At 38.3% G+C, this 14,393-nt stretch overlaps 1 protein-coding gene across 1 annotated transcript; it reads left to right on the plus strand.

The window, feature by feature from the left end:
• Positions 1 to 358: 358 nt before the first annotated feature.
• On the plus strand, positions 359 to 6,502 carry LOC109471744 (fibroblast growth factor receptor 1-like). The gene is made up of 13 exons (XM_019771095.1): positions 359 to 438; positions 528 to 666; positions 985 to 1,078; positions 1,347 to 1,468; positions 1,986 to 2,148; positions 2,657 to 2,767; positions 3,234 to 3,427; positions 3,724 to 3,846; positions 4,519 to 4,589; positions 4,904 to 4,944; positions 5,200 to 5,296; positions 5,581 to 5,680; positions 6,289 to 6,502. The coding sequence occupies exons 2-13, from the start codon at positions 607 to 609 to the stop codon at positions 6,310 to 6,312; spliced, it is 1,200 nt and encodes a 399-aa protein (XP_019626654.1). The 5' UTR covers positions 359 to 438; positions 528 to 606; the 3' UTR covers positions 6,313 to 6,502.
• Positions 6,503 to 14,393: the final 7,891 nt, after the last annotated feature.

The raw sequence follows: 14,393 nt of genomic DNA on the forward strand, positions 1-14,393 counted from the left end.
GCCATGCCTCCTTTTGAGTTTTAATTTTTCATTTTTTTAATTATTTTGTTGTATGTATTCTTTTAAAAGTGATGCGTTGGGTACATTTCAATTGGAAATTATATTGTTGATACTCTGTGTCATTTCCAGTTATTCAGAACAAGTGGTTATATTGTGCCTGTGATCACAGAAACGGTCAAGCAAGGTAATTGTTATGGATAAGATACCATTCAAAGTTGATCCTTTTTTGTTATGATTGTCAGGATGATTGTTTATGGCCACTTTTCACCGCATATGTACAAAGAGGAGTAAAGTTTTAGTTTCCCAATACAAATTGATATAACGTTATTGTGGTGATTTCCTTCTAGACCAGCCTGTACCTGTTGCTGCTATCGTTGGCGGCAGTGTGTCTGCTCTACTGGTGGTTATTCTTGTAACAGTGGGGATAGTTTGTTACAGGTACGTAAATACTCCGTTCATAAAATGTAATCATGATTCATGTGTCATAGCTAAGCACTCTGTCTGATTTGATCGTTTATATGTTAAAGGAAAAGGAAATCCGAAGACGACCAGGACCCTACAGGTCCTCAGATAGAACTGAAGATAATCACAGAAGACGAAACACCCATGAAGAAATCTGCTGAGAATCCTACAGCATTGGTTGAGGACACTTCACCGTATGAAACGGTAACTGAAATGCACACTTCCGTCGATTTTCCTATTCCATTTTACCAGTTTACCATCTTAATGTCAATATCGCATTGTTTGCATACGTAGTGCTATTACTATCTAAGTGAAAAAACGTTGTAATATGCATGGTAATTTTTTATTAATGCATTTTTACCATCCAAGTTAGCCTGGTGTATATCATTTCTTGTATTATATAGAACTATATGTAGATTCCAATGCATTGTGTTAGCAAACCGGGTAACATACATGTATCTGTACCGACTAAGGCTACAGACGTTGACGTCTAGCACATCACGACTCACGTATGTATTGCAGACTATTTACAGCATCGCAGACCTTGTTACTGTTGACGACGTAGTGGAATTCCTGAAGGCCAGGGGATTTGGCAAGTATGCTGCAGCATTCAGGCGTAAGTAGAGTTATACTTATAATTTTCTTCATTTCCTAGAACCAAGTACTTGGTGTTGCTACAGCTGCTGATGTAGCTTCAATACGTGTTTGATAGGACTATTAGATCTCGTAATGTACACTTTGTAACGCAGGGGAGATAACTACCAGAGGCAAGCAATCGCCTGTTTTGTCTCCCCTCCATTCTGCAATAGGCACGTCAAATTAAGAAATTTCCAGGTCAGTATACTATAGATTATTGTTGATGTAATTGTTCGTCTGGTCCCCAGGGCACGAAGTAGACGGGGAAGGAGCCATGTCACTGACCAGTGATATGCTCGCTGAGCTCGTTCCAGAGATCGGACCGAGGGCAAAATTACAAAAGGCCCTTCAAGAGCTGAAGGACAATCAGGTACGGGTCGTTCGTCTTATCCATTGCTTTTAATTCTGTCTTGCTTTTCATACAATGTGGAAACAATAAGCAATAAAGCATTAAAGTACATTATTCTTTTTAAATGGCTTTAGGTGCACCATCAAAAATTCAACATTAGATATGTAATTAGGGAACAGAGTATCGTCTTTTGGTATTCCTTGTCATTATTTATAGGAATAGAATTTAAAGAAAAGCATCCCAAATAGATGCTTAAAGATAACACTTGTGAACCAACACAAGAGATAACTCTCTAGAGCTTTCCACCGGTCACTCCGATCTTCTTCAATAGAGTGACCCGGTGAGATTTTTCATCTGGTTTCTCTGAAATTTGACGTCAACACTCGGTCAAATTTGTCTGGTAAACACTGTTGACCATGCGGTTGAGTGGCCCTAATAGATCCCATCATCCCTATAGAATCTCTACTGCACAGGAATATGGTGCGAACTTAATTAAGCATATCAAATATATCTATTTTGCTTTCATCTCTCATTCTAGGAGTCCACCGAGAGCAGCAAGCCTCTCCACCCTGACTGGGAAATCCACCGTTCTAGCTTGAAGCTGGGTAAAATCCTGGGGAAGGGGCAGTTTGGAGAGGTCCGTATGGGGGAGCTGAGGAAGAGAGGCGTCACCCAGACCGTGGCAGTCAAGACACTGAAAGGTGTGTTATATACATTACAAATAGTTAAAGATGTCCTTAGCATTTAAAAAGAATTTTTTTAAAGAATTTTCAAAATGCCTGAAGTAAACTAGAAAGGTAACATTTGCAAGGCAAATGCATAATGTTTACCTTCGCATATAGCCTTCTCTGTTAATTTTTCCTCAAAACATTCATATATGGTCAGGCAAGAGTCTAAATCCCTCCTGCTATAAAATTGCAAGATGTCACCCAAAATTAGTTACCATGGTAACAGACACAACATTGGGTCAGGTCAGTGAGAAGAAAAGAAGAAACTGAGCGAAAACAACATGTTTTCATTCGGTAAACAAAATAAATAAGCACATTACGCATACATTGACGGGAAATGTGAGGGGCGTGGTAGGGAGTGGGGGGTGCATTGTTCATTATGTGTCTCAGCTCACATCTATGAAAAGGCATAATCAATTATGCCAGGACAGTAATTTCTGTTACACAATCAATTTGCAAATGACGCCGTCTATTTACTTAGCATCTGCAGAGGAAAAGGACAAAGAGGACCTCATTGGAGAGCTGGACATTCTGGTCACCGTCGGTCGTCATGTGAATATCATTAGTCTGGTTGGTGCTTGTACGGTGGGAGGTAAGAATTCAACCTGGTTTTATTGTTTTGTAGTTTCAATTGTGAGGTAACTTTTCATGGTAATATTACTTGTCTTCGAAAAAGAGCAATGGCTCCCTTTCTATTGGAGACAAAAAATTACAACTGAACATGTCATCATTAATATCACTCAAAATATGAGATTATGCACGTTTGTCACGTTAAAAACTTACCTTGCTACCCTTGTCCTGCTGTGCGCAACATATGTCGCGCGGCACATTCAGTACCATCTATATAACACCCTGTATAGGTACGATTTGGGGGTATTTCTCGTGCAACGCATCACACCGCAGCGAAACGCAACGAATGCGGAAGTAACTATGCCACTGCAGGGCAAAAAATTCGGGGGTCTATGATCTAATTAAGACATGAAATTATTGAAAAATATTGTGCCAGGAATGCCAGCAGGACAAGGGTTAAGAGTATTTGTTTAAACGATCCGCTGTAGGCCCGCTGACACTTGTTGTTGAGTTCGCACTCAATGGATGTCTGAAGGACTGGCTGAGAAACAACCGCCCTAAGGAGCTTAACAAGACAGACGACAAAGACATTGCCACTTCCGGGATTCTGTTGCCGATGGAACAACTGATCACGTTTGGTATAGACATAGCAAATGGGATGAGTCACCTGGCTTCCATGCAGGTACACAGAGCATGTTACTGCGTGGATGGGCTACGATTTGCTCTTTGTGATTGCAAATTCGTAATACATGTAGTACTTCTTTTTGTAGATATTCGCATAATTAGAATCTGTACGTGGTCTTATACTGCACTCATAGCCGTGTTCATAGCCCGTAACAGTAAACTGAGTTGTGTACTAAATCGCTAAATATTAATTAACCTGTAACTTTATATCGTTTCTTCATATGGGATCTGGTTTCTGTCACGTTTTAATATCAGTGCACTATGGCGTCACAATCTAATCGTTCCTCCATGCAGTGTGTCCATCGTGACCTTGCCGCCAGGAACGTTCTCCTTGGAAAGGACCTGACGGCCAAGATCTCAGACTTTGGTCTGTCGCGGGATATCTACGAGGAGTCTGAGTACGTCAAGACCACGAAGGTAGATTCTCGCACTCCACATGTCCAATAAAATTAATGTAGAACAGCAAAGCCCTTACTAGATGCATGGTACTTTACTCAATAAATCCGAACAAATATATCAGAGGTTCATAGAAATCACCATGTTGATTTTGAGTCCCTGACATGTCTACGATCAGATATGTTGTTCTAGACATTTGGATTAACCACTATGAATGGATGACATGAGATATTGTATGTGTGATATGCTTGTTTTAGTCGATGTAAGCAATACTATATTATACAATATTGTATAAACATGTGACTTAAAGGGGTGGCTCGGGGGTTGGGTCGGTGGGGTATGTGCTTACCTGACTGGGATGACATAGTTGTCTCACCAGGTAGAGCGGTTTACTTATCGTTTTGTGAGCCCCTTTTAGGGGTTAATATTTTTTGTTTGGTCCGGTCTACCATTAACAGACCATGTGACTTAAATCTTGTAGGCTAGTTGGTAATATGAATCATATGTAAATGTAATTGTAGATCTTTGTGAATTATAAACATTTGCACTGCGAAGCTTATGAAGATTTTTTAAGTTGAATCTCATTTATTTTCCATACAGTATAATAAAATATGTTCGTTTACTGTGAAGCAGACAAAACTTAGTGCAAACGCTAGGAATCTAATGCATCTTAACATTCATTTTCCCGTTCAGAGCCAGCTACCCATCCGATGGATTGCATACGAGTCCCTGTTCTACCACGTGTACACCACCCAAAGCGATGTGTATGTATTGTACATATATGGCAGTTTTAGATAACACTTAAAAATAAAATGCCAGCACTGAAATAGACCTATATTTGTTTCCAACGTGAAGTGTCACCTTCAGATCATTACATGCTATTTTGCCTTTACCGTATTGCTTGTGTAGAATGGCCTCAGATTGGGGAGCTAAGATTGACACAGCCGGAGTCCATACTTAAGTAAAATGAACTGTCTTATTCGTGACCTCTTAGTCAGAAGTTAACATTGGGAATCTAACATTGATTATAACACATGGCATGGTATACGTTACAGCAGTTGTATTTGTCGCATTTCAGATGGTCCTTTGGTATCCTTTTGTGGGAGATCATGACAATGGGTAAGGACTGCACAAAAACATTTGCCATCTCTATGTACATTGCACTAAGTTTGACATTAAAATTCCTTCGAACATGTATTTGACATGTTACCCCAAATCTCTCACTTCATCTGATGAATACGGCATTGTATGTTAAATAATCATAGGTTTATTGGACCATTTTAGTTGTTCTGTGATAGTCGTTCCATTAATATGATGTTTTACGACCATAAATGAGCTTTTTACCAGTTTCATACTTTTTACTTGCTCTTCCAGGTAAACAACCGTACGGCCGGATGACAGGCAAAGAGCTTATGGAGCTTCTCCCAAGTGGCTACAGGCTGGAGAAACCCGATTTTTGTCCCCAAGATGTGTACGTCTACGGACTTGTATTCAAGTTGTGTGTGTATATATGTGTGTGTGTGTGTGCGTGTGTATCTTTGTATGTGTGTGTGTGTGTGTGTGTGTGTGTGTGTGTGTGTGTGTGTGTGTGTGTGTGTGTGTGTGTGTGTGTGTGCGCGTGCGTTTGTGTGTGTGTGTGACATGAGGGATTAGTACATGTATATATAAATTTTTGTACTGCTACGTAAAGCTACATGACACCCTAATTTGACTAACTGACTTGTTTCACTGATGTAAATATTTTGTACCCAACAGTTACGAAGAGATGAAGAGCTGCTGGGAAACTCTTCCTGAGAACAGGCCAACTTTCCCGGAGCTGAAGGCAACACTGGATCGGATCATTCAAGATCACAAGGTAAAGTTTTACATAGAAGGTTTTATATTTGTTTTCATGTTCAAGATCACGAGGTAAAGTTTTACATACTTTATTAGAAGGTTTTATATTTGTTTTTATGTTCAAGATCACGAGGTAAAGTTTTACATAGGAGGTTTTATATTTGTTTTTATGTTCAAGATCACAAGGTAAAGTTTTACATAGAAGGTTTTATATTTGTTTTTATGTTCAAGATCACGAGGTAAAGTTTAACATAGAAGGTTTTATATTTGTTTTTATGTTCAAGATCACAAGGTAAAGTTTTACATATGAGGATTTATATTTGTTTTTCTGTTTAAGATCACAAGGTAAAGTTTTATATACATGTAAATGCATCATTTATAGCGTTGTGGGAAAATGACAGCGATGAGACGGAATTCAACCGGTTTCGACTTTATTCGTCTTTTTCAAGAATCCAGAATAATTATACATGTATAAATTAATTAATTAAATCTTGAATAAAGTAATTAACCTTTAAATTATCAAATGGTAATTAAGGGTCTTATTACGAAAACTACCGTTTCCACTATTTTTTTTTCTTAAATGGGAAAGATCAAAGAGTGTTGTTTACCTTTTGTTTACTTTTGCAGACATATGCCTCATTGCTGAATTAGGAAACTACAAGGGAAGAGAGCGAAAGAGGAGAAGCTTTTTGCCAAGAAGGAAACATTATATATTCTTATTTTGTAGATAACGTAGGACCAGAATACAAGGCTTGTTTGTTGATTGTAACCAGGAATATGAAGTATACGGAATTTAGTTTCACTGAACTAAATCGTACATTGTGTACCGAAGATATTAATAACAAGAGTTCCACGATCTCATACCTTCGGCAAAAGATGTTGACCCTTCCGTTTGACGAATTATACAATTTTAATCATTTGCATGGATTACATCAGTTGATAATATTCTCCACCAAACGACAGCCTTATTTTTTACAAAAAAGGCTATTCTAGCACTTCTTCATAAATTATGCAAATGGGGTCATAATGTGAATAAATTCTCTTCATTGATGTTTACCTCCAACTAACTTCCAACTGTGAAATTATAACAATTTCCCATTAATTATGTACATTAGGTCCTCATTTACATAATCTATATGCTCAGATGTTTTTCTCGTTCTCAATTACATGTCACAAGTGTTTCATAGTCATATTATCAAATGAAGCAGATTTATAGAATTTCCTCATGAATTCTGCTAATTAGCTCCTGATTTGCATAATTGTTTATCATCTGATTATGTCAAGCATCACGTTAGCTACCTACATACCAAAAATCATGACAATCCGTCAACCGGTTCTTAAGTTATCGACCTTCGTAGATTTTTAAAGAAACACTCCTGCAGTTCCAGAACAAGCTGCTAGGGGGCCCAAACTCATGTCACTTCTTTTCAACCTCAAGAGCTACCTACCAACCGAAATTCGTGACCCTAGCATGTCCAAATCGTGAGATATCAAAACCGTAAGTTCTGCTGCAGCACCAACAAAACCCCCCAGTGGGCCCGAAATTAAATCATTTCTAGGTCTCACCAAGACCTACCCACCTCCCAAGTTACATGACAATGTGTATTAAGCTTCTTGAGTTATGCTGTTCACAAACAGACGGACAAACAGACAAACGCTACTGAAAACATAACCTTCTTGGCGTAGATAATAAAATGTATACATCCAATATTTTCAGTCACAAACACAGTGCATGCTAGTATACAGTACAAGTGCACCGTAAGAATATATTAATGACAATTAGCTGCAAAGAAAAACATACAATCAAAAAGGAAAAAAAAATATTGCTTATATTCATATTTAGAGATTACAATTGCTTGTATATATAGCTTATATATCATATATAGGCAGACGACATATTACAGAACTGCATGTTAAAGCCACGCATCAATACATACATTGTATCAAGATGTATTAAATATGACATTATTCTGTGCACTTTAAACTGTTTAATGGATATAAAAACAAAGAAATTTTTCCAGTCAATAGGCTATTGGAGGTATTAAGTATTGCTAAATATGGGGCGAATTTGTGAAATGAAAACAACAAAAATTAATTCACTAAAGTTTTGCAAGTGTATATTTATCTACTGTGCAAAATGTAGAAAACATAGCTTAAAATATTTCTTCATTTCTGTTCCCTCCTTCAATCAATTCCAAGCAAACGGGTGTTCAGGCGGTGATTATAAGGCCTCTAAAAATATTGCATATTGATTTATGGATATACTCGGATGTGAAGCTTTTTCTTAGCATGAAGTCTTTGTAACACAGCTTTTCATTTCTTGCTAACACAGCTTTTCATTTGTTTGTTAGTTCTTTCTACCCAGGAACAAGACAGTTTTTTCTTAGCAAAACCCGGAAACTGTTTGTATGGATCCTGTTAGATTTTTCTTAATCTACTTATCACACTCATCTACTTATCTATATTGTTTTGTTAGATTTGGGCACAGAGTTTCGAATGATAGTGAGAAGAGAAGTATTCGAAAACTAAAGCCAAGTTAGTTCTAGAATAATATAGTCGTAGTTTGTAATTCTACAATTAACTAGATACCATATTTCAAGACAATTGTTGGAAGAAGCAGAATGTAGTTTTGTAGTCCCATTTTTCTTTTTATATATGTGTACTTCTTGTAGTGTTTATAGACATTTTAGTTATGTTTTTATATCTAAAGTTGTTCAAGTTACTAGTATGTGTATGTATGTATTACACTTGAAAATAAAGCTTAGTGTTTGATTTGCATGTAACATTTGTATATTAAAGTAACATAATATTTGTTGTAACTGAACAAGAAACATAGCTGCCTGAAAAAGACACCTAGAAACATTATTGTATCTTTAGGCTACTCTCAATATTTATTTCTAATTGACATGAAGACTGCCATTTAGAATATAAATAATAATAATAAATTCAATCCACATAAAAAATGCCAATGGAAAGTACTGTATGCTGCACTGTTTCGAAGAAACATTCAATAGCTAGAATTTTTGTAAAAGCAGGCTGACCATATTGGGTAAATATTTAGATGGTGCTAGATCAGTAAACTCCAAGCAGGTCCTAGGCTGGCAAAATCCAGAATTAAATTGCCCAGACAGTACCCAGTCGCCAGAGAGGGTCCAATACGCAAGTTTGATACTATCTTTTGCCATCATGGGACCTGCTTGAAGATTAGTAGATCAGACCGTTTGGCAAGGAGTAATCAGAGTAACGGACCAGAGCTAGAATGAATGAATGAATGAATGAATGAATGAATGAATGAATGAATGAATGAATGAATGAATGAATGAATGAATGAAACTTTATTTTCGTGTCGTGCGCATACCACGCCCAGCCCGTGTGGGCTTATACGACACCGTTTGAGAATAAATAATACATAAACAACAGAGAAACAGAGGTACAGAATCCAAACAAAATGTGGATTGGATGGTAACGTAACTTGGCTAAGTAACGATTAAAACTTTCTCACAAACATATACACTGTATCTAGAAAACGGAGGGAAATGTTCTAAAAATGGCTTGCAAATGCCGTCTTCTTGGTGTTGGGGAGGCATTTTGAGCTCACTCCCTCGCAGTGGTGAAGTGTACTGCAGCCTCAGTCTGAAATCGTAGAAACAATATATGGCTGACAAGAAACAAGAGTTCACTATTAGACAAGAATTCGAAGATCTCACACCTCCATAAAATATGAGTTTTCTACTCTATTTCTCTACTTTGTCATACTTCATTTCAACATGTCCTCATTAATTATGCAAATGACCTCCCTATTAACATAATATAGGCATAGTTGTGTTAACCTTTAAGTAACTTACACGTGTCACAAGGTATAAAATTCCCATCATTCACCAATAAGGAGTCACAAAATGTTCGCATTAATTATGCCAATAAGGTCATCATTTGCATAATTGGTATCTGCTGGTGTTCCGCCTGCCACAGATTAAATATATTGCGTGTATAACAGTACTATTATATAAAACACTGTAATTATAGAATGTCCTCATTAATTATGCAAATTAAGTCCTCATTTGCATAATTTGCATTTAATTATGTTCAACTTTCTCTCAGCTACCTACATCCAAAAATGATGAAAATATGTTGTTCCTATCTTGACGTATTGGCTTTAAAAGTTTTTACCAGAAACTAACCTGCAGTATTAGAACAAGCTGCTAGGGGGACCAAACTTACACCGCTTATTCCTGACAGGATAAGCTATCTGTCACCAATTTATCAAGCATGTTTAGGACAAAAGATACAAAGTTCTGCTGCAGTACCAAGGCCATCCACCAGGAGGCCCATATTTCACCGTGACCTTCGTCCTCCTAAGACTTACCAATACCAAATACATACCCAATGCATACCAAATATCATTACAATCCATAAATGCGTTATGAAGTTATTATAAGTGCGGAAACACACACACACACACACACACACACACAGAGAAACACACAGACAGGCCAAAAACAATACCTCCATTTTTCATGGAGGTAACAACATGTTACAAACGTACCTTTACCTGGCTGGTACAGTAATGATATATAATTATAGCCTGTGGGCCATAAGAGAAAAGGCAGTATGAGCTCACATCTAAACTTGTTCAACCACTATTCCAACGACACAGCAGTGAAGACCAGTGTAAAATGGACTCCTAACATTTAATGAAGTTTTCAGACTAGAAAGACAAAATCTGCCAACCATCCATACTGTGGTGAGTCTTCCTATTGTTGCTCAACTATCCTACATAATCTTTGACGCACCTTTGGTTCATTGTACAAGGGAAATGGTGTTAGAATAGTTGGGAGGGCAAGACACGATTCATGGTGCGTCACATAAAAATAGCGGCTTAAAAATGTCGGCCGAGGGGCGTTCAACGCGTTCTCGGCCTAACCAAGCTACGAGGGGCAAAACTTGAACTTTCGCACCATGTACTTTGTACCATATGTAAAACAAAAACCTGTGTATAGATTTTTCAGGACTTTGAATGATGTAAACTCTATCTTTATATTTTTGCCTGACCCTGACCTCTTCCTTCATGACCTGAATGAAAAGCAGCCTACGGGCTGATTTGAGCTTCTCACGAATACACAGTAATCAACGATTCAAACAAAAGCAACTATGAAGTCATGGACCACCGAATCACCAAGTCTCAAATCATCATGGTCATTACTAGCGGCGACGCGCTTTCGAAAATGGTCAGTGTTAGATAGTTGACAGCTCACATACCCTTTAACATGGAACACCTTTGAAAAAGCCTTGAAAAAAACAAAATGTTTGTTCTCTTTGCAGGAGCTACTAGCCGTTCCTCATCTTTGGTGAAGTGATCTGCACCACCCTACTTTCAAGAAGAAATATCTTTCCTCTACATAACAGACAAGGTTGGTGAATTCTGTTAACCGTTAATAATGATGAATAATCTACAGGACTTCATGCTCTTATCTCCTGTCATAAATTGTCATAAATTAATTTGACTTTACGAAGACTAGTGCGATGGCTTTCTGTACTTCCATTGCTGTGGTAAATACCATGCATGAAATTTGACAAGCTATGCATGTAAAATGTAGCTGTGAAACGTTTGCTTCTCTACAGTCATTCAGGCTGATAAGTAGTTGCCTCCGGACACAGTTACATGTGTAAATGTAGTCCAATCCAAACACCACAGTTCATGTACGTCGGAGAGAAACAAAAAACTCTCATAAAACCACCTGTCTGATTGCACCGGCGCTCACCATCTGAAATTATGAAATAATCAATGGCGCAATTTTTAAATCACGAATAACAGAGGGAACGGGATGCATCGTTCTTTCGCCACTCTCTGAAATCCCCGAGTCAACTTTCTCCCAACTGACCAATTTCATTCAATTCATTTTTATCATCAATGGCATGATGCCAGCCATCAGTGGATTATGTCCGTGAAGGTAACAACATGTAACAAACGTACCTTTACCTGGCTGGTACAGTAATGATATATAATTATAGCCTGTGGGCCATAAGAGAATAGGCAGTATGAGCTCACATCTAAACTTGTTCAACCACTATTCCAACGACACAGCAGTGAAGAACAGTGTAAAATGGACTCCTAACATTTAATGAAGTTTTCAGACTAGAAAGACAAAATCTGCCAACCATCCATACTGTGGTGAGTCTTCCTATTGTTGCTCAACTATCCTACATCCTACAATCTTTGACGCGCCTTTGGTTCATTGTACAAGGGGAAATGTGTTAGAATAGTTGGGAGGGCAAGACACGATTCATGGTGCGTCACATAAAAATAGCGGCTTAAAAATGGCGGCCGAGGGGCGTTCAACGCGTTCTCGGCCTACGCAAGCTACGAGGGGCAAAACTTGAACTTTCGCACCATGTACTTTGTACCATATGTAAAACAAAAACCTGTGTATAGATTTTTCAGGACTTTGAATGATGTAAACTCTATCTTTATATTTTTGCCTGACCCTGACCTCTTCCTTCATGACCTGAATGAAAAGCAGCCTACGGGCTGATTTGAGCTTCTCACGAATACACAGTAATAAAAGATTCAAAGAAAAGCAACTATGAAGTCATGGACCACCGAATCACCAAGTCTCAAATCATCATGGTCATTACTAGCAGCGACGCGCTTTCGAAAATTGTCAGTGTTAGATAGTTGACAGCTCACATACCCTTTAACATGGAACACCTTTGAAAAAGCCTTGAAAAAAACAAAATGTTTGTTCTCTTTGCAGGAGCTACTAGCCGTTCCTCATCTTTGGTGAAGTGATCTGCACTACCCTACTTTCAAGAAGAAATATAATTCTTCAACAGGCAAGGTTGGTGAATTCTGTCAACCGTTAGTAATGATGATAAATAATCTCCAGGACTCCATGCTCTTTTCTGCAATTTTAAATTGTCATAGATTGATTTGACTTAACGAAGACTAGTGCAATGCCTTTCTGTACTTGCCTTGCTGTGGCAAATGCCATGCATGAAATTTGACAAGCTATGCATGTGAAATGTAGCTGTGAAAAGTATGCTTTCTACAGGCATTCAGGCTGATAAGTAGTTGCCTCCGGGCACAGTTACATGTAGTCCAATTCCCAACACAACAGTTCGTATACGTCGGAAAGAAGAAAAACTGTCATTAAACCACCAGTCTGATTGCACTGGTTCTCTCCATCTGAAATTATGAATTAATCAATGACGAATTTTTAAATCACGAATAACAGAGGGAACGGGATGCATCGTTCTTTCACCACTGTCTAAAATCCCAGAGCCAACTCCCCCCCCCCAACTGACCAATTTCATTCATTTAATTTTTATCATCAATGGCATGATGCCATCAGTGGATTATGTCCGTGATTGGTAGATCCTTTGTAACGTCAATAATTATCTTGAAAGACCAACAGTTGCTCCCGAGCAAATACAGCATAGGGCAAATACTCCATCGCCCTCCCCATGGAAATAATGGACTGTTCCAAACTCAAGAACAAGAACATTCCAAAATATATAGCTTCGCCCAAAAGTGAACAACAGCATCGCCAAGTTATAGCTGTCTGAAATAGAGCCTTCTTATGTACGCATGTGCAAGGACCCAGACTTAGCCAGATGCACCGCTCTGTATGTCTTAACCAATCCTCTCCAGAATTGCAAGTTTAACTCTGTTGCTAAAGGTTTTCATGTCTTTGAGAAAGATCATTCAGTTTTCTATCATGGTTGTATGGAGCAAGGATGTTGCATTTTCTATTGCTGAATATTGTTCTGGAATACTGAAGGGTTAAGTCAACTTACTATGTAACGAAAAGACTGGTAGATAGGCAATTTCTGTTGACACAGGCACATACCATCTGTTGCATTCCAAAATGTGTTATTCCAAATCATGTTTTGGAATGGACCACGTTTTGGAATACAACAGGCATTCCACACGTTGTATTTCCGATCATGGACAACGATTTGGAATGTTCCAAAACGGTGCCGTTGTTCTATGCAGAAGTGTCCTACCATGCAGAAATGTCCCCCTGTCAATCTCCAGCGAGTTTCCATGGTATTTTGAAAGCTGACACCGGAAGTGGGCGTGGCCCTAAAACTACGAAGGCCCTCAGGGACAAAAGGTCAAACCGACTAAAAACATGTAGGTTGACGTTGAGAGAAGGTTGAAACGAAAAACCAAGCTAATATCAGTGATGTAAAAATCAAGTTAACACTCGTTTATTATTATCTTGATGATTATTTATCATTTAAGATAAGTTCACAACAGAAAAATTACAAAGATAGGCAAACCTATAAATTAAGTGCAACTGTCTGCCATGCCCCCTAGGTACTGAAAAAAAGCTATACTTTGAATATTTATTGTAGCAAATGATTGTTACACAATGTCGGCACAGTCACCCATGGATCACAATAATTTTTGCCCAGAAAAGTGGACTTGTCGGCCAAGTTCGGTGGGGGCACACTTCTGCATGGGGGACACTTCTGCATATAGTACCCCTATGCAGATACGTCCCCTACACAGAATATTGTTTATAATCATATATTATAAGTTTTAAATCTTTTAGATATAACGTCGGCACAGTCACAGATGGATCACAATAATATTTGCCCACAAATGTGGACTTGTTGGAAGTTCGGTGGGGGGACACTTCTGCATGGGGGACACTCCTGCATAGTACCCCTATGCAGAAATGTCCCCTTCACGGAATAAGGAAATATTGCATGTATCTAAACTCATG

The sequence above is a fragment of the Branchiostoma belcheri genome, unplaced genomic scaffold (genome assembly GCF_001625305.1).
Source record: "Branchiostoma belcheri isolate BF01 breed outbred unplaced genomic scaffold, Haploidv18h27 scaffold257, whole genome shotgun sequence".
In the NCBI taxonomy this organism is placed as follows: Eukaryota; Metazoa; Chordata; class Leptocardii; order Amphioxiformes; family Branchiostomatidae; genus Branchiostoma; species Branchiostoma belcheri.

What these genes read in the sequence shown, in the direction of transcription:
- LOC109471744 (XM_019771095.1), top strand. Translation starts at nt 607, where the DNA reads ATGAAGAAATCTGCTGAGAATCCTACAGCATTGGTTGAGGACACTTCA. An exon ending in TACACCACCCAAAGCGATGT is followed by an intron (nt 4,590 to 4,903) that starts GTATGTATTGTA and finishes GTCGCATTTCAG; the next exon opens with ATGGTCCTTTGGTATCCTTT. An exon ending in GGATCATTCAAGATCACAAG is followed by an intron (nt 5,681 to 6,288) that starts GTAAAGTTTTAC and finishes TTACTTTTGCAG; the next exon opens with ACATATGCCTCATTGCTGAA.